The sequence below is a fragment of the Theropithecus gelada genome, chromosome 7a, assembly GCF_003255815.1.
Source record: "Theropithecus gelada isolate Dixy chromosome 7a, Tgel_1.0, whole genome shotgun sequence".
NCBI classification, from domain to species: Eukaryota; Metazoa; Chordata; class Mammalia; order Primates; family Cercopithecidae; genus Theropithecus; species Theropithecus gelada.
Window position 1 is genome coordinate 20,451,280 of NC_037674.1, and position 23,521 is coordinate 20,474,800.

Below are 23,521 nucleotides of genomic sequence, written 5' to 3' on the forward strand. Positions count from 1 at the left end.
GGTCAGGTGCCCGAGGAGTGTATCCTGTGACTATCACCAGCCTGCCTGACCTCAATGATTAGCAGCTTCAGGGGCACCCAGCCCTTGGAGTGGGACCCTGCAGCAACAGGACAATGGCACCCAACCCAGAAGCCACCCTGCAGGAATGGTACAATGCAGTGGTTAGGAATAGATTCTGGAATCATATGGCTGAATTTAAGTCCTGCCTCTACCATTTACCAACTATGTCATCAGTAAAATGGGGAAAATGATTATATGTACCTTATGATATTATTATGTAGACTAAATGAGTCAACATATGTAAAGGTTTGGAACAATATTGCCATAGGAAAGCTTGAGCTGCCATTATTATCATTAGTATTCCTGACCTGGGGGTCCATATTAGGGTTGAGATCACTCCAGTTCCTTGGGATGTCCAGCCCAAAGGCCAGCAGGGCCTGGCTATAGCTGGGCAGCCCCATATCTCGGCCACGCTGGATGCTGCTGGCCACATAGTCTGTACGGGAGAATTTGCCAGGGCCAGGCCAGTAATCTGAAGAGGAGAGAAGACCAGACTTTGGGCTTTGTCCTCTCCACCCTTTTTTGCCCTGCAGCCTTGTATCCAGCTATTAGCACTATGGTTCTTCCTTCCTGGCTACCCCCAGCGATCCACATGAGATCTGTGCCCATGCTGACCATTGTGTGGTGACCACACAGTGTCACTATATGTGATCAGGGCCAGTTTTTCCAGTAAAACCCCTCCTCTAAGACTCAAGACTGTTCTAGTCACCAAGCAGTAAATACCCTGTCCTATGCCTCCCTAATTTCAAGACAGGGCTGAATGAAAAAATTTAGAGACCTAACTAAGCACCAAAGAGATTGTGGTACCACCCCCCCATCAATACTCACAGTTAATTTAAAATAAAAGCAACACAAAACTGTAAATTAAGCAAAAAAAAAAAAAAAAAGTTCAAAGTTCATTTTCTTCTTATGACTCCTTGAAATCTCTGTTTGTATCTGTGTTCCTGCATCGTGGGTGCCCTAGTTCTGCTGTTGATGAACCCAGAAGGATCCTCAGGCTTCCTGGCCCCTTACCATCCACCCCTTCTGGCTCTGAGCTCACCCCTCAGATCTTCAACCACTATCCTGTCCTCCAGCTCCGAAATCTGGGAGGCCATTCCCAGCAGCAGCTCATTCACCTCCTGGGTACTGTTCAGATTGGGGTTCTGGAAGTAAACAATGCACTCAAGATAGGCTCTAGGGCCCCTACCCAAAACCCAGTCTCTCTCAGCCTGGGCCACTTTAGTACCCCAGGACAAAGAGCCCTTGGCCAGTTCCAGACTCTCTTGAGCTGTTGTCCCCGGATAATTTCCTCTATCCTTCATCTCCCATGAACCTGGGGTAGCAACACCCAAGAACTGGGATTGTTGCTTTTCCCAGCCTGTGTGAAGACTGACCTTGACCCATCTTCCCATGACCCTGACCCCAGTCTGACCTCCCGAATCCAGTAGTTGTTGCAGACCCTGAGAGCTTGGGAGCTTTGAAAACCCTTGTTCAGGACCTTCCGGAAATGACAGCTGGCATTTCTGAAATGGAGAACAAAGGATGTGATGAGGGAATTCAGAGAAGAGTCAAGGATGGGATTGAGTGGGCTGAGGGACTCAGTGGGGGTTCATAGGATTGAGCAGCAGCCCAGGAACTTCCTTGAACATGGCAGACATTTGGCAATGTGTGTTTACTGAAGATAGTGTGCGCTCCTAGTCCAGGTAGGGTGGAGAGAGGAGGGAAGGGAATGACTCAGCTGCTGGACAAATCCTACACCCAGCAACCAAATTTCAGCCCTTAGGAGAGCTGGGGGGATTTCCCTACTAAGCCCACACATCTTACCCCAGGGTTCTGTTTCAGGGCCCCAGATTTTTGCTTCCCATTCTCCAGTGAAACTGCAAAGGAGTGTGAAAGGCCCCAGCCTCCAAGGCAGTTCATTCTGCACCTTTCTTGGTGTGATGCCCCCTCTCTGCCAGCCCCTCCCTCACCTCATGTAGACGCCAGGGGGCACCATGGTAGAGAAGAACTGCTCAGAGGCCACCACAAATTCCGGGGAGATGCTGGGGTCTAGGAAAGGACGGTATCCTGCAGGAAGGAGATGGAGATGATAGGGAGATAGGCTCCTTGCCTCCACATCCTCCCATCACACCCACCTGTCTCCTATCCCCTCAGGATTCTCAACACAGGTGTCCTCCCACCCCCCACTCCCTCACCTGTATACTCCGGGGGTGTTTTCTGCAGGAAGCTGGGCAGCCACTCATACACAGCGATGTTCTGAGGGGCAGAGAGAGGCGAGGGGAGGCTCCAGTTGGATGGGGCGGGGCCTGGAAGGGTCTGAGCCCAAGGACGGCTTCCAGGTGGAGATGAGGACCAGGCAGGGTCAGTCATGGGAGAAGCAACTCAAACATGAGCGGTGTGAGGCCTGCCTCCTCAAGGAACCAGGGGATTTGGGGGAGCGGGGGGGGGGGAGTTGGGAGGTGATAAATAATAATCACCAGCCAGATTTCTCCTATAAACAGCGCTGTGCCTCCCTATCATTTACTGGGGCTTCCCTAGACCTCGCTGTCTGGGGAGGGGTTTCTGGGTGGAAGTTGTCCACAGATGGGGAGCTCCGTGGGGCAGCGGAGTCTCCCGTGGACTTGCTCGCGGGAGGGGAGACGTCGCGGGGCGCGGACGGCTGACCTGGTAGGTGGCGATGACCCTCTTGCGCGCGTGCTGGAACAGCTCCTCGTCCCCCCAGTCTGGGTGCTGGCGGGCCAGCCTCTGCGCGCACAGGTTGTGATAGCGGAACCAGAGCAGACCCAGCGCCTGCAGGAAGGGCTCCCGGTTCCCTCGCTCCGCCCCGAAGGCTGCATCCGACGTGGGGGCGCAGGGGAAGAGATGAGCGGTAGCGTGATCGGGGGAGCCCACACTCGCAGACCCCCAGCCGGTCCTGTCCCGCCCTGGCGGCCTCACCGTACAGCCCCCTGGGCCCGCTCTGTCCGGTGGCGGGGTCGGGCGCCGCCCACATTAGCAGGGGCTTCTGCGAGTCTCGGGGGAAGGCGGGGTCGGGCCCTGACGCCAGCTGTCCCCCGGAGAAGCTCCGCAGCGCGTCGCTCCAGGAGTGCGAGGAGCCATAGATGGCGCTGCCGTCCAGCCAGCCCGTCACCTGGTTGGTCTGCGGGGCACGCGGCGGGTGAGATGGGGTGTAAGGGGGCGAGGAGGGGGTGGGCGGCGGCAGGCCAGGGAAGGCCGGGGCCTGGCGGTTGTCCGCGGCTGGGAAGTGGGCGCCCCTCCCCGCCAGGCCCTGCCAGGCCCGCAGCCTGGGTCCCAGCCGACTGGGGTGCGGCCCCTTCCCGCCGCCTTCCCCTCCTCACCAGGTCTCGGGGGTTGCTGGGGCTCCGTCCGGTCTTGGGGTCCCAGCGGCTCCTCTGGAAGGGCAGCACCACGTCCCCGCGCTGGTCGGGGTCGAACACGGGGTCTCCGGCCGGGATGCGGATGTTGAGGAACTCGGCGGGGCAGCCGGGCGTTTCCACGCTCACCACGTCGGAAAGAACATGGTAGCCTGCGGGCATGGGGTGCAAATAGGTGACAAACCGTCCAAATCGCGCTCTCCCCACGGCCTGGGCGGCCTCCAAGGGTCCTCAGGTGCCAAAAGACAGAGGTCCCAGCGCCAGCTCCACCACCAGCTCTGCAGGTTAGCCCCAGGGAGCCTCAATTTTCTAATCTGCAAAGTGAGACTATAGTGAGTTCCCTTCCTATCCAATTCATAAAGCTGTTGTGAGAATCAAAATGATATAATTTATGTAGGAGTACCCCAAGTCAGTCCTCCTCCCTCTGGGCTAGGGAGAGGTAAGATGGTTACAAACACATGGTGAGGAGAGCGGTGGCTGGGGAGCTCAGTTCCCAAGAGCCATAATGGGGGTCCAGTGACACCCCTAGTTTGGAGTAAGGCGTAAGAGAAAGGGGAGTGAATATCTCTGTATCAACATCCCAAATCTCTCCGAGATGAAGGCAGTCTTGAAGTGCTGCTTAGAGAGAGAGGAAGTGGTTGGGAGTCTTGGATGGGTCTCCTGTGGACTCGCAGAGGGGATCTGGCCCCTCCCCAAGGCTGAGCAGAGCGCCAGATCAACCCCACTGGTCTCCCCCTTTGCCCTCACCAAAGAAGACCCCCAGTACGGTGCGGTTGCGGAGCGACGGCAGCCCAGCTATGCCGCGTGTGGCTGCATTGCTGAGCCGGCGCGGGTTGGGCAGCTGCGGCTCCTGCAGAGCCTGATACACACCGTCGGCGTAATTGGCTGGTACTCGGCGCTGCAACCGGCAGCCTGCGGAGGCAGGGAGTGGGGCTCTGTCTAAGCACTCCATCCCCAAGGATCACCCAAACCTCGCCCTAAGCCTCCCTCAACCCCCATCCCCCTTCACTGACAGAACCTTCTCGCAAGGGTCTCTTGGGCCCAGGAGCGCGTAAGAGTGCGCTGCGTAGGCAGCGGAGCTGCTGGGCGCGTGTTCCCCGCATATTCTCCTCTCAGGGCCTCCCGCGCCCCTGACCTTCGCGAGCCGCGGCCCCAGCACACCCGAGCCCGCAAAACGCACCAACAGCGCCACGCTCGTGATGCCTCAGGTTGTTAAACCAGCCGTCATAACGCTGCACTTCCCAGGGCAGTGAGAGTGCGTCCTGACTGCCTGTGGGCACAGAGAAGGGCCGCTTCAGCACTACGCTCCCAGCTACCCCTCCCTGGCAACAAAGGCCTTGGCCAGTCCTTCCCCAGCTCAGGGAGCGCCCCTAACGGGACCCAAGTGTCCGGCCGCACTGAGAAGTTTCCCATCCCGCTGAGCTGCGCGGCGAAATGACCTTCCAGTCTCACTCAGGGAGCCGCTTGCCGCACCTCTCTCCTCCCCACCTCCCAGGGGATCCTGGGGAACACCCCCGCCGCTAGAGGAGCCTGATACTTGCCCGCTGGATCCAGGGGTCCAGTCAGAAGAGCTCCTAGGAGCATCAGTGTCTCTGGTCTTGCACGGAGCATGCCAGCCCTGCAGCCTGCGGGGTGAGGGTGGGGGTGGTAGGTGGTATGGGAAGGCCACTGTTAGGGCGTCCTCTGTCCCTCCCCTCTTGTTCCTACAGCCAGCACTGGAGGAGGAACGCCAGCTGTTTCCACTTCTGAAAAGTAGCTGTTAGAAGCATCACCGAGGGCCAAACGCCACTCTTTACAGGACAATCGGCAGCTCTGGAGGCATTGACACTTCCCCATTGGCCACCCCATCAGAGTTAACCCCCGACCATAGAAACCCAATGGGCAGGAGTCTTCTGGGGCATGTCAGTCCAGGGCAGGACTGGTCCAGCCTCCCAGGGTGCGCTCAATGTCTCTAATGTCTCACCTCCACCACCCAGACCCCCGCCCCCAATCCCTCAGGCTCCGCTTCTCCTCCAGGAGTCCGGCAAGGGAAAGAGGTTACTGAGTTGGGAGCTAGGGACCTGCAGCACCCTTCCACAATGAATCCCCCCTTCCCCAGTAAACTCCCCTTCTGCAATGAACGCCCGTGCATGATGGGCGAGGGCTAACGTCAGGTCCTAAACGCTGATCTAACCTGTGGTTTAGGGTGGTGTTGCCTTCAGATGTCTTCTTTCCTCTTAAAATCTTTGCTTCTGTGCTCTGCTTCTTGCCTTCACGAACCTCACTCATCCAGCTCCGCCGATCCTCAGCCACCCCGGCTGCACTGTGGCTTTTCTCTCTGGGTCCTTGGTCTCGCCACTGTGTGGGTGTCTGCTCAGGACAGACCTGCGCCGAGTGTGAGCATCTGGACTCAGGGCTCACCCTCCTGCTGCGGAGGTGGGGCCCTTATTTGCATAACCTCTTCCCGCTCTGACCAGCCGCTGGGCTGGGACACCCCTGCGGCACGCCGCCCACGCTACTATAAAAGGGGTCCCGCGCGACTTCCAAACTCAGGGCGAACCCGCAGAGCCAGGAAAGTAACGGCTACAGACAGTGAGAAGTAGTTTCGTTCGCCGACTAGAACATCTCTCTCGGTACCAACCCCAGAGCGTTGAGAGCAGCCCACCTCCACGCTTCCTGAGCGGAGAGGTGCAGAACTGACTTCACCAGCCCACTGGATCCCGGCCTTGTACGCGAAGAAACGCCAAGGAGGCGCTCTCCCGCGTCCAGGTAGCCCCACCTGGCTGGCTTGCCTGCCCCTCTGCGTGCAGCTCACGGCCAGCGTACAGCATGACCCTGTGGAACGGGGTACTGCCTTTTTACCCCCAGTCCCGGCATGCCGCAGGCTTCAGCGTTCCACTGCTCATCGTTATTCTAGTGTTTTTGGCTTTAGCAGCAAGCTTCCTGCTCATCCTGCCGGGGATCCGTGGCCACTCGGTAAGGGTGTCCTCCTAGCTCAGGTAGAGTGGGGGAAGGTTCATGGGCAGATTGTCTCCTGAGGGACCCAGAACAGGTAAGACTGTACAAAAGCCTCCATGAATAGTCGAACTGAGGCTCAGGTGGAACGAAATCAGGAGTCTGGTGCAGCAAGCACCCCTTTCCAAGGACAGGCACAGCTCCCCATCCAGGACATCCTGGAGAAGGACCCCAGCTGGGTCATTGGGAAGACTGCTGCAGAGAATGGGCGCTCAGTCCAGTCATTCTGAGGCAGAGTCTAGGCTTCATGTACTGGAGGGTCTCCCACCTCTCCCAGGACTAAAGCTGCACTCTCATCCCATCCCGTGGGTGATGACCTTCAGACCAAAAGGACAGATGCCAGCAGCTCAGACTGCGGTGTTCCCCTTTGCACTGGGTTGAGACGCATGTGTACGGGTGCCCTATCCTAAGGACTGAGACTCCCACCTTGGATTAGAAGTTAGAGCCAACTGGGTGCATTGTCTTAGACTTTCCCCCTCTCCCAGAACCTAGGTTGTGCATTTTTCAGTTCTGGTAGGACCTAGCTTTTCCGCATCTTAATCTGTGTGGGTTTCCCTGGACTGGTGCACCTAGGAGTATCTGCATTCCCACCTCCTCCACTTGGAGACCAGGCCCTGTGGCCTCCCTCTTCTGAGGGAGGTGACCCCTGCATGCCTAGCACTTCTGGACTCACTGAGCCTCACCAAGCAGTGACTGGACCAGGAGACAGAACCAGGACCAGGCGCCAGACAGCTGGGGGAGTGAAGGTGGTGGAAGAGTGCCAGGAAGTGGGAGTAGGGGGAGGCACTGTTAGGGTAGATGGGAAATGGGGCTAGGGAGGTGAAAGTGCATGGTCACAAAATATTAGAAATGCCAGTAGCCCAGAGGGACTTGCAGGAAAAGCTCGCCTAACATTAGTCTCAAAGGTCTGGATATAACTAAAGATCCAGGTGAAGTGGGGTCAAGGGTGGTCTTGGGGACTGTGGTTGGGCAGGGCTCAGGCCTGACCCGGTGCCTATTCCTGCAGCGCTGGTTTTGGTTGGTGAGAGTTCTGCTCAGTCTGTTCATAGGCGCAGAAATCGTGGGTGAGTGTGTGGTGCAGCCCAAGGGGAGAGGACCAGGGTGACAAAGGAGGTGGGCAGAGGGCACCTGGGACAATAGGGAACTGGGGTTGGTTTTCTGCTCCTTCTTCCCACTCTCCAGCTCCTTCTAGGGCCCACTTTTTGGCCCTTACCATGCAACTACATTGGACCTCTAAGTCCCCATTTCTCTACAATGCCCCACCTCCCATCACCACTCCCTAATTCCATTTTCCCACCCTCTTTCCCCCACCCCACTGTGTGCCCTTCCCTACAGCTGTGCACTTCAGTGCAGAATGGTTCGTGGGTAGAGTGAACACCAACACATCCTACAAAGCCTTCAGTGCAGCGCGCGTTACAGCCCGTGTGGGTCTGCTCGTGGGCCTGGAGGGCATTAATATTACACTCACAGGTGAGGGGGCTGGGGCTAAATAAACTCCTGGGGCTGGGAGATCCCCTGGTTAGGAGAGTGTGTCAGGGATAGCTGGAGGGCCTGTCACATCCCACAAGCTCAAATAGCTTGTGGTCCTCGTGGATTTGCGTTTTCTCCAACCACTACCGAACCCATTTCTCCCGCCGAGAGCGCCACACTCCCACTTTCCTGTCTGAATCCGCTTAGTTGCGAGGTCTCCGACCGCGCGCAGCCCCATGAGCCCGCCACACCCCACAGGGACCCCAGTGCATCAGCTGAACGAGACCATTGACTACAACGAGCAGTTCACCTGGCGTCTGAGAGAGAATTACGCCGCGGAGTACGCGAACGCGCTGGAGAAGGGGCTGCCGAACCCTGTGCTCTACCTGGCGGAGAAGTTCACACCGAGTAGCCCTTGCGGCCTGTACCACCAGTACCACCTGGCGGGACACTACGCCTCGGCCACGCTGTGGTAAGCGCTGGAGGGAAGGCTGTGTGCATGTGTGTGTGTGCCGGGAGCTGGGCCGTGTGAGCGGGAGGATGCAGACCTCGGAGGCACTGAGCAGCTGCAGCCAGACCCGACGCGCTCGGGGTGGGCATGACAGCCTCGGGGGTTAGAAGATCCACGAGGTCTGCACAGACCATCGGAATCCGGAGAGACTCCATCCACCGCCTGGACCTCGGGAGCACGCTTCTCCCCCGGGGAATTCCCCTGCGCCGCTGCCATCCCAGCCCGTGGCTTTGGCGCTGGGGTAGGGACAAAGGGGCGCGAGGCTCTGGGAACTCCAGGGGCTGGGAGAAGCCGGCTCACGGCCGGTCCCCCCACTCCCCGGCAGGGTGGCATTCTGCTTCTGGCTGCTCTCCAACGTGCTGCTCTCCACGCCGGCCCCGCTCTACGGAGGCCTGGCACTGCTGACCACTGGAGCCTTCGCGCTCTTCGGGATCTTCGCCTTCGCCTCCATCTCCAGCGTGCCGCTCTGCCCGCTCCGCCTAGGCTCCGCTGTGCTCACCGCTCAATATGGAGCCGCCTTCTGGGTCACGCTGGCAACCGGTGAGGACCGAGGGAATGGGCCCTGGGGGCTAAGGGTGGGGACAGGATTCATACCCGGTGTGCACTTTCCAGTTTACAGAATGAATTCACATCTATTATCTGATTTGCCCCTCTCAATAGTTCACAGAAACAGGCACTGTTATGACCATTTTACAGATGAAAAGAGGGGGTCTTAGAAAGGGTGGGTGTCTTGCCGTGTTTCATGTAATCCAGATTAGAGGTGTGTGTAGGGCCCGGGGAGGTAATACAAGGGGTAGGCTCCAAAAGATTGAAGAGGGCCCCGGCATGGTGGCTCAAGCCTGTAATGCCAGCACTTTGGGAGGTCAAGGCAGGAAGGTCGCTTGAGGCCAGGAGTTCGAGACCAGCCTAGGCAACATAGCCCTGACTCCACATGCCTTCCTTTCTTTCCGTCCCCGCCGCCACAGGCATCCTGTGCCTCTTCCTCGGAGGGGCGGTGGTGAGTCTCCACCATGTTCGGCCCAGCGCTCTTCGCACCCTTCTGGACCAAAGCCCGGAGGACTGCAGCCAGGCAAAAGGGGGCTCACCTCTTATCCTCGGCAACCCACCGCACAAGCAGGCCGCGCTCCCGGACTTAAAATTCATCACCACTAACCTGTGAGGGGGACCCAATCTGGACTCCTTCCCCGGGACCTGGGACCTGGCAGGCCGGGAAGCAGGAGAGCTCCGGGAAGGGCACTGCGCGCAGCTGGCGCTAGGCCTCCGACATCCGCAGGCACCAGGGAAAGTCTCCTGGGGAGAGCTGTAAATAAACTTTTTTCTTTTGTTTTTTAAAAACTTTTTTTTCCCCACTAATTTTCATGACTTCTCCGCTCCGGGATCCCACGCCCTCAGGAGCTTCCCTGGGCTAGAGACAGCCTAGTACACTCTCCGCTGTGCTGTGAAACCGGATTCTCTGCGTCTAGAGACTCCAGAGTAATAGGGGTGCCCTCTAGTGAGGCCAGTGGGACCCTACCAGAGACAGCATCTTTCCGAGCCACCCCAGGTGGACGTTAGGTGGCAGTGATGAGGCAGGTCACCCACTCCCTGTCCTGGACGCTACTCAGCTAGCCCAGCTGAGTGGGGTGGGAAGGAATAGTGTTTTGGAGTTGATTCACTAACTTCCCACCTGACTTCTTGTGAGGTGGTGTCTGAGGGCCAAGGCAGGTGTCAGCAAGGCATAGAAATATAAATCCCGAGATTCTTGGCAAGTCCTGCAATCTTATTTAGCAAATTTGGGAACTAAAGCTCAAAGAGAATGTGGCATAGTTGGTTAATGTTAGACCTAGGATGAGAAGTTTGGTGTCCTCTCCTTTCCAGTGCTGTCTTTCATTGTACCAAGAGGCCACACAAGCTGAGGAAGTAAAGGAAGAACAAAAGGAACCCAGGAAAAAGGAAAACAAGAGGTGCCAAGGGATGAGAGGAAACCATAGGAGAATCATATGTAACCCCCACACTGCCGGTGTTATGGCGGTGAAGTTAGGTTTCAGTGAATAGCATCTTGAAGAGGCAAGGCATCACGGAAAGGCTGGGTTGCTGTGCAGAGACGAGAGAGCCCCTGCTTGGCCTTATCATGGCAACAGGCTTTATGGACAGGCCCAGCATCTCTTCAGCCCCTTAGGGCTTTTTCTTTTGTTTTGTTTTTTAACATCAGTATGTAGAGCCTCCTTTTTCTATTCCGTCTGTAGATTGGTGCTGGGGGTCTGGTACCAGCCACGCTGAGGGCAGTTCTGCTGGTTTTATGGGGCTCCAATGAGGTTTGGAACAAGACTGGAAGTCTAGGTGGCCTCCACGGGGAGGAATGTTATAGAGCACAGTCAGGATCTTCGGGGTGTGCCTCCTTACAGTATGCCTTGGTGGAGGAAGCCTCTGATAGGGGAATGTCCTGGGGCTCAGGACTGTCGGCCATGGACCGGTAGTGGGGGCTCAGGAGTCCACCTTCCTCAGGACTCCACTCCAGCATGGGGTCTTCATCAACACTCTGGTTGAAGAAAGCCTTCAGCCTGTGAGGCTGCATCCTGTGGGCCACCACCATAGCCAGGCCCAGCAGCACACACAGCAATCCTGGAGACGAGGGCAACAGTTGTCCACTTTAGTGCTAGTAACACCCCCCGAGGACATCTTCCCCTGGGAGTGTCAGAACAACTCTAAGGGAAGCCTGCAGCCCCTGCTTCAGGGCAACTTGGGCTCAGAGAGGAGACTGGCTGAGGGGCATGTGGCTGGTGTAGCTCTGTTGTCCTGAGTTTCCAGACTCCAAGCCCAGTGCTCCTTCTGTTATATCCCGGGAGAGAGAGAGAGAAAGGGGGAGAGAGAGAACTCTGAAAATAGGGGGAGAAAAGAAAAAAACCCTGGGGAAGGGCAGGGCACAGAGGAGGAGGCATGAGGAGGCACATGAGGGAGTAGACAGTGAGACAGGAGAGGAGGATAAGACTGCAGGACAATTTAGGGCTGTGTAAGGCAGGTCAGAGAAGGGTGTAAGAATGGGGACCCAGAGAAGGGTATTTGGAGGAAGCAAGAGGGGACAGGGGGTTGGAAGATTTTAGAAGCTGCTGGGTGAAGAGAGTTAGGGGATGACAGAGACAGAGAAGATACAAGGGAGTGGGCATCTCTGAGGAGGGAGGGGAAGTGGCACTGGGGAGAGAAAATCAGGAGATAAGAGATACAAGAGGGCGGGGCTTTAACGAGGGCAAAGCCATCCTGGCCCCCAGGAGCAGACCCTCAACTCCACCAACATGATGCCCCCAGGCCCTCCCTCCCTGGGCTTGAGCCTTCCAGTGCTTGTCTTTAGGGCTGGGTCTTACCTGTGGTCAATGTGATCCAGAAGGCAGGCCCATGGTGAGTATGCAGCACAGAAGCGCCCAGGTGCAGGGGACATGGCGGGGTGAGTGATGTGGCCATGGAGAAGAAGAGCAGAGCCAACAGCTGGAAGATGCCCGTGGCCAATAGCATGTAGCCACCGTATACCAGCACAGGCATGGAGAGCATCACATTGGCCAGCAGCCAGCAGAGGAACGCCACCCTGGAGAGCCAGGACCCAGTGAGGACTGGCCCGGGTACTTCTACCTGCTGGTGAACCTGGTCGGGCCCAGGTGGAGGCTCAGGGACCCAAGAGTGACCCAAAGATATGAGGTGGGGATTCCTTCCCACGGACTTCCCAAGGCAGCACTGTGGTGACTGGTGCCAGGCCACCCCACCTGAGATACGCACGGGAGCGGAGGAGAGATGGGGAGAAACCCTGTTCCTGAATCTAGGCTACCAGGGCCTCCACCCCGTCCCCTTCCCATCCTCACCACAGCATGGCCGAGGCGTAGTGCCCCGCTAGGTGGTACTGGCGGTACAAGCCACATGGGCTTCTTGGAGTGAACTTCTCCGCTAGGTACAGCACAGGGTCTGGCAGCCCCTTCTCCATAGCCTTTGTATACTCCTCAGCATAGTTCTCGCCCAGGCGCCAGGTGAACTCCTCGTTGTAATTGATGGTCTCATTCAGCTGCTGCATGGGGGTCCCTGGGGCACAAGGCAGCTGTGCTCAGCAGGAACCCAAGGGCCAGAGTGGGGCCTAGGTAGGGACTCACTCACACTGGGCAGAGGGACAGGAAGTGGTCTCAACTGAGAGAAAGCAGCTTCCAAGGCCCTGAACTTCCCTTCCTACCATGCCTCTGACCTCCCACCTCACACATCCTCCCAGCCCCAGTGCCAGGCAACCTATAGCTCTTTGGACCACACCAAACATAGATCCCAAAGACAGCAGAGCCTTCCCCTCCCTCACAGGTAAGAGCCCTCCCTCACCTGTGAGCGTGATGTTGACTCCACCCAGCCCGACCTGCAGCCCAATATCAGCGCTGATCCACGCAGAACTGAAGGCCTTGTATGATGTGTTGGTGCTGACCTGGCCCACAGACCACTCAGAACTGAAATTCACAGCTGTGGTTGGGGAGTTGGACATATGGGAACTCAGAGAGGTCTGGGCATTACTAGGTTAGAGTCCGAAGGAGAACTACAAGGGGTCCATGTCTGTTTTGGTCATAATTGGATACCTGTTAACTAGCCAGGGTCTGGCTCATGGTAAGTCTGCCAACCATATGTGGGATTTCCCTTGGCCACATTCTGTTTACCTCTTCCCTCCCTTTCTCCCTGCTCTAGGGAGAGTCACTCAGGGAGCTGGGAAGGAAGCATGAACCTAAACCATGCCAGGCAAGGCAAAAGCAGATAGCTTCAACACAGACTTTCTTTGAGACGGAGTCTTGCTCTGTCTCCCAGGCTGGAGTGCAATGGCATGATCTCAGCTCACTGCAACCTCTGCCTCCCGGGTTCAAGCAATTCTCCTGCCTCAGCCTCCCGAGTAGCTGGGATTACAGGTGCCTGCCATCACGCCCAGCTAATTTTTGCATTTTTAGTAGAGATGGGGTTTCACCATGTTGGCAGGCTGATCTTGAACTCCTGACCTCAGGTGGTCTACCCGCCTCAGCCTCCCAAAGTGCTGGGATTCCAGGCATGAGCCACCATGCCTGGCCTCACGGAGACTTTCATCTCTTCTATTTGCCTAATCACCAAACCAAAGCAAACCACCCTTTCCCATTTCCTCCCTTCCTCTCTGGGGCCCTCTCCCCACAGACATTCATTTTGACCTCCTTTCCCCCCTGAATAAAAGTGTTAGGAAGGTTGAGGAGATGCATCCAGTTTGTTTCCCAGGATGACACCTCTCCAGGCAAGGGTAAGAGTGAGGAGATAAGGCCATGGTGACAGAGGCGTATGGGCAGGGTCTGGAAGCCACCTTGAAGCAAGGGCCCACCGCTGTGGGGAAACAAGGAGAGGAGAGGCAGGCTGCTGAGGGAGTTGAAGGGATGGAGGCAGCTGCCCAAGTCAGTTGCACTTCGCACTCACCCAGGATCGCAGCCCCGATGAATAAGCCGGTCACCACCCGCAGCAGCCAGAACAGCCTCTGAGTCACAAGGTGGGTGGGTTAAGGAAGGAGTGCCCTCCTTCCACATCTACCCTTCCTGTTTCCAGACTTGGGGGAGGGGTGGGAATTCTAAAGCTGAGATCACTTGGTCAATTGAAATCAGGGTGTCTGGCATGTAGTAAGTGCTTATTTATTTATTTATTTATTTATTTATTTATTTGAGACAGGATCTCACTCTGTTGCCCAGGCTGGAGTGCAGTGATGCGATCTCAAATCACTGCAGTCACTCAAGTGATCCTCCCATCTCAGCCTCCCAAGTATCTGGGACTACAGATGCACACCACGATGCCCAGCTAATTTTTTTTTTTTTTTTTTTAAGAGATGAGGTCTATACTATAAAGCCAGGCTGGCCTCGAACTCCTAGGCTCAAGCAATCCTCCCACCTCAGCCTCCCAAAGTGCTGGGATTACAGGCATGAGCCACCATGCAGCACCAGCGCTCAATAAAAACTGTTGAATCAATGAATGGGGGGCTCTCTGCCTGGGATGGTGGTGATGCTTTCTCCACACTGGGGTCTCCTTCCTTAGTCTGGTTGTAGTCAGAGACTCTGGACTCCTCAGCCTGAGGCTGAGGTCTCTCTGGGCTGGGGTCTCCAGGACTGGGTTTCTCACCGTCTTTCCCCGAATGCCAGGCAGAATGACGATGAAAGTGGCCAGTGCAGTCAGAAAGATCATGATGATGGTGGCCGAAGTGGTGTCCACTGGGAAGGTTGGCTTGGGGCCAGCATAGAAGGGGAATGTGTGTCCCAAAGCAGCCATCTTGGTGAGGTTGTGCAGGGGAGGCAATGCTGTACAACAACAACAGACATTTATTGCATGCCCTCAATGCACCTGGCACTGTTTTTAGTGCCGGAGATACAGCACAGAATGAGCCACACTAGGTTTCTCTTCTCTGGAGCTCACATTTTGTGCATCATCAGACTCTGCTATTACTGCTGTTCCACTGCCGCTCAGCCATCCATCTCCCCATCTTTTAGGTGACAGAATGAGGGTCTTTGCCATCAGTCTCTGTTGCCCCATTCTCCTCTCCTAACCCCCAGGTTCCATAAATCAGTGCTACCACCACCCTTGAGGCTTCTCTGTTTCTTCTGGGTCTGTCTCAAGAAATAAAATTCTCTTCTCTCTCCTTCAGGCCCCTAGCACAGATAGATCACAGAACATAAAAGGAGCTATATTTACTATCAGGTGAAGGCATAAGGTAAAAGATAGTACAGATTACAAAAAGATTGGCTTTCTTCCTCAGTCCCCAAAGGAACAAAGGCCAGGCAGCTCTATGCTGAGTATATAATCCAGCCACATCACTGAGTTCCAGACCGGGCACTGCCCACAGAGGTCTGTCCAGCTTTCTCAAGCACCCCGGCTCTTGTTCTGGTAACTGCAGAACAGTTGAGCTTCACTGAGTTCACCTAAATAAGCACTGAAGGGGCACCTATCCTCTATCAGGCAGTGCTGGGGCCAGATGTCCTTCTATTCCACACATTATCAATATTGGCCCTTCTCTTTGATTCAAATTCCCAGGCCAAGTTTCAGCTCAAACCCTAGCTGTGGTCTTCTCTGCCTGTCCCCTGATCTGAGAACTTGTTTGACTCTTATTTGTTCCTCTGCAGGATATTGGGAAAATGGTACCTGAACTTAATGTGTTTAGTTAAATCTCAGACAGAATGCATTGCATGACACACTACTATTGTAGCACAAATAAAGGGGGAAAAAAGTCTTGCCCATTAAACCATGGCCACCATTGCTGGTGAGATATACCTAATTTCAGAGATGTCAAAATGTGGGAAAAAAAATGCATCTTAGAGTCAATGATCCCAGTTTTCCTCGTTTCCTGCAGTGTGATCTGTACCGGGGTTTCAGTTTGCCCAGAAGGCTCCATAATGTAGTCTGACCACACATTGTCTTATTAAATGTTATAATGAAAGAATGAGCTTGGGAGTCAAGTAGCCCCAAAAGATTTGAATTCTGCCTCTGCCTCTGCCTCTTGCAAGTCACTTGACCTCTACAGACACCCAGTTTTATTAAAAATTTGAGATAATAATGTCTATCTGGTAAGCATCATTGTGAGCATGAAATGAGATTGTGTATATCAAGTGCTAAGAATGGTACTGGAAACAAATAAGCTCCCAAGTGGGGAAAGAGGGGGCATTTCATTACTCCATTTATCTCTTTCTCCAATCTTTCTTTTTATTTTAAGTAAATAAAAAACGGAGTACATTTAAATTTTTTATTAAGTTCTTAAGCTTCATAGTGTTTTTCGTTTGTTGGTTTGAGACAGAGTCTTGCTCTGTCACCCAGGCTGGAGTGCAGTGGCACGATCTTGGTTCACTGCAACCTCCGCCTCCCAGAATCAAGCAATTTTCATGCCTCAGTCACCTGAGTAGCTGGGATTACAGGCGCGCACCATCACACCCAGCTAATTTTTAAGTTTTTTTTTAGCAGAGACGGGTTTTGCCATGTTGGTCAGGCTGGTCTTGAACTCCTGACCTCAAGCAATCCACCCTCCTCGGCCTCCCAAAGTGCTGGGATTACAGGCATAAACCACCGTGCCCGGCCTCTCCAATCTTTTTTGAAGAGAACCCTGAGCTGGAATCCATTCTGGGACTAGTTTCAGTTCTTTACTAATATTGTGATATCAGACAGGTAAGCAACAACTTCTTGAGTCCCTGGTCTCTTCATCTGTAAATGGATTTCATAATCTCCAGGTCCCTTTTAGTTCTAATGCTGGGATTCTCCTAATATGCTCTAGCTCCAGCCTTCCTCTCTCCTTCTAAGCTGGCCACCTTCTTGTGCTGTCTGTGGGAGTAGCATGGTGTCAGTCAAAGAGACAGAAAGACAGTTTTAACTTCTAATCGTGTCTTTTGGGCAAGTAACTTAACCCCTGAGTGTCAGTTTTAACACAAACTTTTTTGCTTTTTCTTAACTATTCAACTCTCCCATCCCTGAGGAATAGGTGTCTCTCTTCTTTCCTATTCTGCGAATCCATCCTCCTGGGCTCTAGCCATTCATGCCTGCCTTCTCCATCACCTTTATCATCCGTTGTCCCCCCTCCCTTCATAGTGTCCCGCTTCTTTTTCTCTGCTGGCTCCTTCTCTCAAGGGTATACTGACATTTTTCCCACCTTAAGAACACACAGAGAAAGAACCTTCTCCCTTGATCTTCTTAGTCCCCTCCAGCTACCATCCTACTTTATTCCTGTCACAGCCAGGCTTTTGAAAAAAAAAACAGTGTATATTGGCATTTCCACTGCCTTATCTCTTCAACCTATCACAGTCTTGACTTTTCCTCCTCCCTGTCTTCTCCATCAGGTCACTAAGTGTTAAATCCAAGGGGCAGTTTTCACTTTTCATGCTTCTTGACCTCTCTGTGGTCTTTGACACTGCAGACCATGTCCCCTTTCCTCAAACTTTACCTCCTTGCAGTTCCATCACACCATGTTCTCCAGGGGCTCCTGCTTTTGGCCATCTCTTTGTGGCTCCTCTACTAGTTCCTTTTCCCCCCTGTTAAATGTTGATGCTCCCCAGGAATCTGTGGTGGCTCTCTTCTTTTAGCAGTATTCCCGATTCCCTGGGCAATCTCATCCATTCCCATGGCTGATGGTTCTCAAATGTCTTCAGGTAGCCCTCCTACCTGAGCTCCAAACTCAAAAGGGCCAATCACCCTGTGGACATTTTCACTTGGATGTTCCCTTGATGCCTCAAATTTAACAGCCCCTCAAATGGAATTCATTGTCTCTGCCCTGCTTTTTATTCTATTGTCTTTGTATGTTTGGCAACATCACCACTGGTCAATCAAATAAGCCAGACACCTGAACCATCTTACCTCCTAAATATTTCTTGAAACTATCCATGCATTTCCTTCTGTACTGCCTCTGCCCTAACCCAGGCGCATCCTCTCTTACCTGGTTCCAGAATCATTTTTTTCTAATAAGCAAATATAATCATTTCACTTCTCTGCTCTGGCTAAAATCTCATCTTCTTCCTATCCCATAGAAAGTGCTTTATAACCTGGTCCCACCTATACTCTCTCCATCGTTTGCCCAGCCTAATTTATAGCCATATGAATGACTGGCCTCTCCCTGAATCTGACATGCTCTTTCAAGCCTTCAGTACCTTTGGATATGCTATTTCCTCTGCCTGGAATGCACTCACTCTCTTGGCAAATGCCTTTTCACCCTTCAAGTCTCAGCTTGTGTTACCTCCTCTGTGAAGTTTCCTCTGATGCCACTGGGCCACTGTAGAGGTTCCCACTTGGAACATTCTGATTGCATTTTGAACATGCCTTCATGATAACAATGATTACATTGTACTCTAATTGTCTGAACATCTGTCTCCCAATTAGGCTGTAATCTCCTTGAGGGCAGAGATTTAATCTTTCCATCTTTGCATCCCCTGCATGTAGAGTATACTGATCAGTCTCTGGATCAAATGAATAAATATGAGTTCCTCTCCCCATAGGTGACTTCTTCTGATTTTGCACACAAGGGGGAGCTATGCTCCCTTATCACCCTGCCCTATACTTATAAGTCAATATTAACTGAGTATCACCAATACAGAGCTAAGGACTGGGATTTGACTAATTCTGTCAACTTTTAGTAATTTCTTAAAATTCTCAGAAAGCCTCTTCCAATAGTTAGAGTCTCCAAGACTAATAAAGACCCAGACACAAATTTTCGTGTTTAATTGAATCAGAAACATACATCTCAATCTTAGCTGAAATGAGTAACTAAGAATTCATGAATTAAATTCTTTTATAAAATATGTGATAGTGATATTTATTTTAAAGCAGATGTTCACTGACCTAAGAATTCTTTATTTATGACATTTAGACTGAAGCTACTATATTTTTAAATAAAAGTCCATAGGAGGAAGGCCTATAAAATGTAAAATATGTTGGCTAATAAGATAGGAAGATAAAGTGAGGCTAACAGCAAGAACACGTGTTATATGCTGGAATTCAAAAAGGAGTATTTTTAATATATGTGAATAAGAGATAATATAATGTATTTTGGTCAGGTTTAAATATTATTCCTGCATTTATTTTAAAGGGAGGTTATAAAAAAATTTACAAGAACGTTTCATCTCTATTAACATATGCTTAAAATAAACACTAACAAAAGGCTTTTTGTATTTTAAGTATAGAAGAACAACGTTAACTTATTTCCAATTCTCCAAAATGTCATATTTAGGCGGGGAGCGGTGGCTCATGCTTGTAATCCCAACACTTCGGGAGGCTGAGGCGGGTGGATCATGAGGTCAGGAGATTGAGACCACAGTGAAACCCCATCTCTATTTTAAAAAAATACAAAATGTCATATTTATTAAAGATGACAGAAGCGAAAAGACCATTGGTAAATGAAATTTGCCTTTCTGAATTTCTTCTTGTTCAGTTTCATAATTTAGGTCCTCCTTTATTTGCATTGCCTAATTTAAAGTTAATTTTTCATGACCCCGACCCTAATTTGGTTTTCATTATTAAGCTAACAGGGCTTATGCATGAAGAGGTGGGAGTGAAATGAGAAGACCCCACACCCAGCAGTCCTGCTTTTCCTACAAAGCTTGTTTCCCTGGGGAACATCTTTCTTCCTGGCTTGTCAAGTAACGTCTGACAGTAGAATTAGTTTTAATGTGAGAAAATCTCATATCAATATTAACTTGACCCACTCCTCCCCTACCTCACCACCATGACTAGGATGTATGCACTGTGTACATTGATATAAATTATAAATAAACAGACACAAGATAGTCAAACATACACCTACAAATTTAGATAAACAAAGACACAGACACAAAAACCACCCAGACTCTGTCATTCTCAGTAATATAGACACCTGTGTACTTCATCAGTGACCCGTGTGACAAAATTGGGATGCTTTCTCATGGGGTGGGGGGAGCTTCCCATACTTTAGGGTCCTCCTATCTCACCTGGCCTAGGGAGGAGGAGGAACTATCCTCCCTTTCTGGGCTCCCTTTATGTACTGAAGACTTCATTATGCTCAATCTTATTATAGACACAGTTACCCAATCCTTACCTACCACAGGTTGAAGTGGAGTTCCTATGTGTGTATAAGGGGTGAGTAAAACATAAAGTTACAATCTTTAAGAAAACTCAGCCTAGAACAACCTCCAGCCTTCATCATTCAAAGTTATGTGCTAGTGTCCTGTGGCCTCTCTTGTAGCCTGACAGGACTTTCTTCTTGAAGTTTCCCCCCTGCCCACCTCCCCCATCTGCTGGAACCCATAGAGTAAGGGCCACTAATTCTCCACAAGCAGGGAGTGGGTGACATGGCTGGAGTTGCCAAGACCTCTGACTGGTAATGCACAGCTACTGCAATGTGATGCTTTTTTCTCTGAGTGGGGTAGACCCCATTAAACGTTTACAGCTGTGGTTAGCCATGGGGACCCTGTCAGGAACTGATGTCCTAGACTTTCCTCTTCAAGGAAAGGGTCTGTGTGTATGTGTGTATGAATGTATATGTGTGTTGTTGCACAAAAGTAGGAGTTAAGTGGAAAAATGGAACAAGATCTGAAAAGTGGATTGAATGTGGCTAAGGAATTCAAGGGTGCAGAATTATGCAAGCCAAACTATCCAGACTCGAGTTAAACTGGGATGATGATTCGATGTATATCTTTGTGGCACTTATGGCCTTAAGAGGTTTTCCTTGCCTCCCCAGTTTCTTACCAAACTCTCTCTTTGAAGAACTCCCACTTGATCTGAACTTTGTCTGGATGAAAGCTGGAAGTGTAGCCCTAGGTGCCAGGGTGGGAGCAAGCACTTCAAGACCCCCTCCAAAATCACCTGGACCGCAGAGTGCTAAGCAGCCGCATCCCCCACCACCCACATCCGGACCACTGTTCCCTACCTTCGCCTCTGTGTGTGGCCGCCTGCGCCTCTCGCCTTCTCCCGTGGAACCTCACACGAAGCGCCCCCAGGGATGTGAGTAAAGAGGGAACCAGGTCCCGACGTTCTGTGAACAAACACCTTACTCTCAGTGGGGGCTCCTGTCCGACCCCCACTCCTCTCCTAACTCACGTAAGGACCCGGCTGTGACCGGACAAACCGGGTCTGGGGTGCTTCCAGTCACTCTTCAAGTCACTCCCAAACTTCTCAGACTGCACCGAGGCTCTGCGGCGCCGCCTCCCTCTCCCGGCCTAGTACAGAACAGGCTGGGTGCGCCAGGACCGTAGTGCCGGGGTCTGCCAGCTCCGCAGCAGTCCCTCCAATCCCCCTCCTCCTCTGCGCCCCCTACCCATACCCAGCAATCCCAGCAGCTCCAGCGCAAACCTAGAGACGCAGTTCCGGGTCTGGCGGGGCGCCGGCGCGGCTCGCAGGGCGGTGGGACCCCCGAGATCTCACGAGGATCCCCGGAGGGACACGTGACCCCAGGCTCTTAGAGGGGTTTAGGTCGGATGGGTGACTTGCTTTGACGCCTCGCCTGGTCTATGGGCGGCAGGTGATCGATGGTCTCGGACTTGGAGCCCAGACCCGACGGTGTCGAGGGGATTTGAGGAGCGTCTCCCCTCCCCATACCCTCTCCGCCTCCCACCCTCTCTCCAGCCGCGTGGGACTTGTGAAGGCGGACTTGCTTTTTTCGCCGCCCACACAACCGCACTAGCCGGGCCTTCAGCACCGACGGAACGTCTCTACCTGCGCCCCGCGAGCTCTCGCCGTCTCACCTCGCGCGCTGCGGTCTCCTGGAAGCACCTCCGCGGGTTCCCCGGCGCCAGCCTCCATCCCGCCTCGCTGAGCCCCGCCCTGTGGCTGAGCCGGGCCGCGCCGTCGCTTCCTCACCCCCAGCCCCGCCCGTCCCGGCGCAGAGTTGGAGAGGCACCGGACGAGAGAGGGCTCCGCGGGCCCAGCTGGGAGCCAAGCCGGAGCCAAGTTGCAGTCCCGGGCTCCGGTGACGCCGTGGCCGCAGGTCAGATCGGGCAGGGGTTTTCCCGGCCCGCGGGCCTGGGCGCTCCAGGGGAGGGAGCTCCAAGGGCAGGGTGGGTGGGGGAGCCGCCACTCCTCCACGTTATGGAAGGAAGGGGAATGCTAGCCCCTTGCGCCTCCGATCTTATCTTAAGGTTAAAAGGGGCCCTGTTAGGGCCTGTCCTCTGCCCAATCAAGGTTTCGAGAGACTGGGTTCTTTGGGACCTGGGAATGTTGGGTGGCCTAGTTTGCCTGGGCCTACGGGTTCTTCTCCTGGCACCAGCACAACATACCAGGGAGGGAGCTTTGGGCTTTAGGATCCAAGCTTTCCCCCTCAGCCCTCCCTTGGGACCAAGATGGCCTTGAACCATCTTCCTCCCACCTCAGGGCCACCAGGGTCACCACTCTAGGGCTTCAGGCTGGAAAAGCGGCCATGTGGGGCAAGAACAGGCAGGCCTGTGTTCTCTCTCTGGTTCTGCCGCTGGCTCTGCCTGGGGCTTCACTGCCCTGTCCTGGGGTTGTGCCTTCCTGTCAAGGTTGTTGAGAAGTTACTGCCCCGTCGTTTTGTAAATCATTAAGGGCAACCCACCCACAAGGAGTGGTGATTAAGCATGTCCACCTTCTTCTTCAGCTCATCCCCACACAGCCTGGTCTGAAAGCCCATTTCATGCCCTTAAGGGCTGAGTGGTACATTAGCGTTGGGGCCCAGGATCCTGAAGACATGGTGGCGGGGCCAGGGGGTAGGGGGGTAAGGATATCTTGGGATCAGGGAAGGACCGCTGTGGCTACTTCAGTATATCCAGCTTTACAGTTTCAACCATCCAGAGCCCAGCTCTTCACTCACTATTAAAAGGCCAGCACCTGGACAGATTCTGTGACATGCAGCAGGTGATACTGAGCTTTCCGGTTATGGCAGGGCCTAGGTTTTTTCATTTAACAGGAGATGGAGTAGGGATGAGGTCATTCCCTGGGTTCTCTCCTCTAGACAACCCATCCAGGAACCCTGATGTTTGGCTGGGGATGAGGCTTTCCCTGAGCTCCTTTCTTCCTCTATCCTATCCCCAATCCCCAGGTTGCCTTTAGGAGGTCTTCACTGGCTTTAGGTACTCCTTGCTCCACTCAGGAGTCCCAGCCTGAGTCCTCTGCTGCTTCTGTTTCCCTGTTGACTCTGGGTGGAGAGAGAGAGCAGGAAGCTTGCACTAAATACATGAGCACCTCGTAGTGCATCCCTTCTGGATCCAACCAAAGGAGCCAAGTTCCTGCCTACCCTCTCTATATCACATTTGCACAACACCTGTCACTTTTCGTGCTTTGAATTCAACCTCATTCTCACATCTGATTCTGGTAACCACGCTGAGAAGTAAACAGTTCAGGCATATTTGCTCCCATAGCTGGAAGAGGAAACCAAGGATCAGATTGGAGAAGTGATTTATCTAAGATCCCACAGTGGACTGGGAGCAGCACTGAGACCTCAGCCTAGTCTCCTGATCCCCAACCAGGGCTCTGTACAAGGAATACACTCTGTGGAGTGCTGGGCCAAAGCAGGGTTTTCCAACTAATCTTAGAAGGTAAAGTCCATGAAGGTATGTACCAGGGATTTCTGTTTGTTTTTTTCATCATTTAATCTCCAGTGTCTATGTCAGTGGCTGGTTTGTAGTGGTGCTCATGAAGTATTTGCTGAATGAATTAAAGAATTTTGGGAAAGAGTGAGTCTCTTGAACTT

At 53.2% G+C, this 23,521-nt stretch overlaps 4 protein-coding genes across 7 annotated transcripts in view; 2 read left to right on the plus strand and 2 right to left on the minus strand.

The window, feature by feature from the left end:
- DUOX2 (dual oxidase 2) overlaps positions 1 to 5,956 on the minus strand; it is a 21,366-nt gene extending 15,410 nt beyond the window's left edge. The window contains exons 1-12 of one of the 2 annotated variants that reach the window (XM_025389955.1): positions 5,590 to 5,956; positions 4,958 to 5,041; positions 4,597 to 4,686; positions 4,164 to 4,328; positions 3,381 to 3,568; positions 2,980 to 3,181; positions 2,707 to 2,873; positions 2,238 to 2,298; positions 2,013 to 2,109; positions 1,475 to 1,565; positions 1,103 to 1,205; positions 369 to 532 (exon numbers count right to left, since the gene is read on the minus strand). In XM_025389955.1, coding sequence (XP_025245740.1) covers positions 369 to 532; positions 1,103 to 1,205; positions 1,475 to 1,565; positions 2,013 to 2,109; positions 2,238 to 2,298; positions 2,707 to 2,873; positions 2,980 to 3,181; positions 3,381 to 3,568; positions 4,164 to 4,328; positions 4,597 to 4,686; positions 4,958 to 5,027 — 1,398 coding nt within the window. In that variant the 5' untranslated portion in view covers positions 5,028 to 5,041; positions 5,590 to 5,956. Of the gene's footprint in view, positions 1 to 368; positions 533 to 1,102; positions 1,206 to 1,474; positions 1,566 to 2,012; positions 2,110 to 2,237; positions 2,299 to 2,706; positions 2,874 to 2,979; positions 3,182 to 3,380; positions 3,569 to 4,163; positions 4,329 to 4,596; positions 4,687 to 4,953; positions 5,042 to 5,589 lie in introns of those variants that run through there. The other variant, XM_025389954.1, reaches the window with a different exon arrangement.
- On the plus strand, positions 5,944 to 9,726 carry DUOXA2 (dual oxidase maturation factor 2). The gene is made up of 6 exons (XM_025389959.1): positions 5,944 to 6,371; positions 7,417 to 7,474; positions 7,746 to 7,880; positions 8,139 to 8,352; positions 8,717 to 8,931; positions 9,357 to 9,726. The coding sequence occupies exons 1-6, from the start codon at positions 6,225 to 6,227 to the stop codon at positions 9,548 to 9,550; spliced, it is 963 nt and encodes a 320-aa protein (XP_025245744.1). The 5' UTR covers positions 5,944 to 6,224; the 3' UTR covers positions 9,551 to 9,726.
- Positions 8,992 to 21,618, minus strand: DUOXA1 (dual oxidase maturation factor 1). 2 transcript variants are annotated; one of them, XM_025389957.1, is made up of 9 exons: positions 21,561 to 21,618; positions 21,169 to 21,324; positions 20,747 to 20,851; positions 14,500 to 14,675; positions 13,810 to 13,867; positions 12,715 to 12,849; positions 12,219 to 12,432; positions 11,730 to 11,947; positions 8,992 to 10,992 (listed from the first exon to the last, which is right to left on the minus strand). In XM_025389957.1, the coding sequence occupies exons 4-9, from the start codon at positions 14,644 to 14,646 to the stop codon at positions 10,733 to 10,735; spliced, it is 1,032 nt and encodes a 343-aa protein (XP_025245742.1). In that variant the 5' UTR covers positions 14,647 to 14,675; positions 20,747 to 20,851; positions 21,169 to 21,324; positions 21,561 to 21,618; the 3' UTR covers positions 8,992 to 10,732. The 2 variants fall into 2 exon arrangements, with proteins under 2 accessions (XP_025245742.1, XP_025245743.1); XM_025389958.1 differs by lacking the exons at positions 12,715 to 12,849; positions 21,561 to 21,618 and adding an exon at positions 20,566 to 20,633.
- Positions 21,619 to 21,641: 23 nt separating this feature from the next.
- The window catches only part of DUOX1 (dual oxidase 1), a 36,621-nt gene continuing 34,741 nt past the window's right edge, over positions 21,642 to 23,521 (plus strand). Inside the window, exons 1-2 of one of the 2 annotated variants that reach the window (XM_025390102.1) lie at positions 21,642 to 21,802; positions 23,190 to 23,381. The gene's annotated coding sequence lies outside the window, so the exon portion shown is untranslated. The remainder of the gene's footprint in view (positions 21,803 to 23,189; positions 23,382 to 23,521) is intronic. The other variant, XM_025390101.1, reaches the window with a different exon arrangement.

What these genes read in the sequence shown, in the direction of transcription:
- DUOXA2 (XM_025389959.1), top strand. Translation starts at nt 6,225, where the DNA reads ATGACCCTGTGGAACGGGGTACTGCCTTTTTACCCCCAGTCCCGGCAT. An exon ending in CGGGGATCCGTGGCCACTCG is followed by an intron (nt 6,372 to 7,416) that starts GTAAGGGTGTCC and finishes CTATTCCTGCAG; the next exon opens with CGCTGGTTTTGGTTGGTGAG. An exon ending in TACGCCTCGGCCACGCTGTG is followed by an intron (nt 8,353 to 8,716) that starts GTAAGCGCTGGA and finishes ACTCCCCGGCAG; the next exon opens with GGTGGCATTCTGCTTCTGGC.
- DUOXA1 (XM_025389957.1), bottom strand. Translation starts at nt 14,646, where the DNA reads ATGGCTGCTTTGGGACACACATTCCCCTTCTATGCTGGCCCCAAGCCA. An exon ending in TACGCCTCGGCCATGCTGTG is followed by an intron (nt 11,948 to 12,218) that starts GTGAGGATGGGA and finishes CTGGCTCTCCAG; the next exon opens with GGTGGCGTTCCTCTGCTGGC. An exon ending in CTGGATCACATTGACCACAG is followed by an intron (nt 10,993 to 11,729) that starts GTAAGACCCAGC and finishes CCTCGTCTCCAG; the next exon opens with GATTGCTGTGTGTGCTGCTG.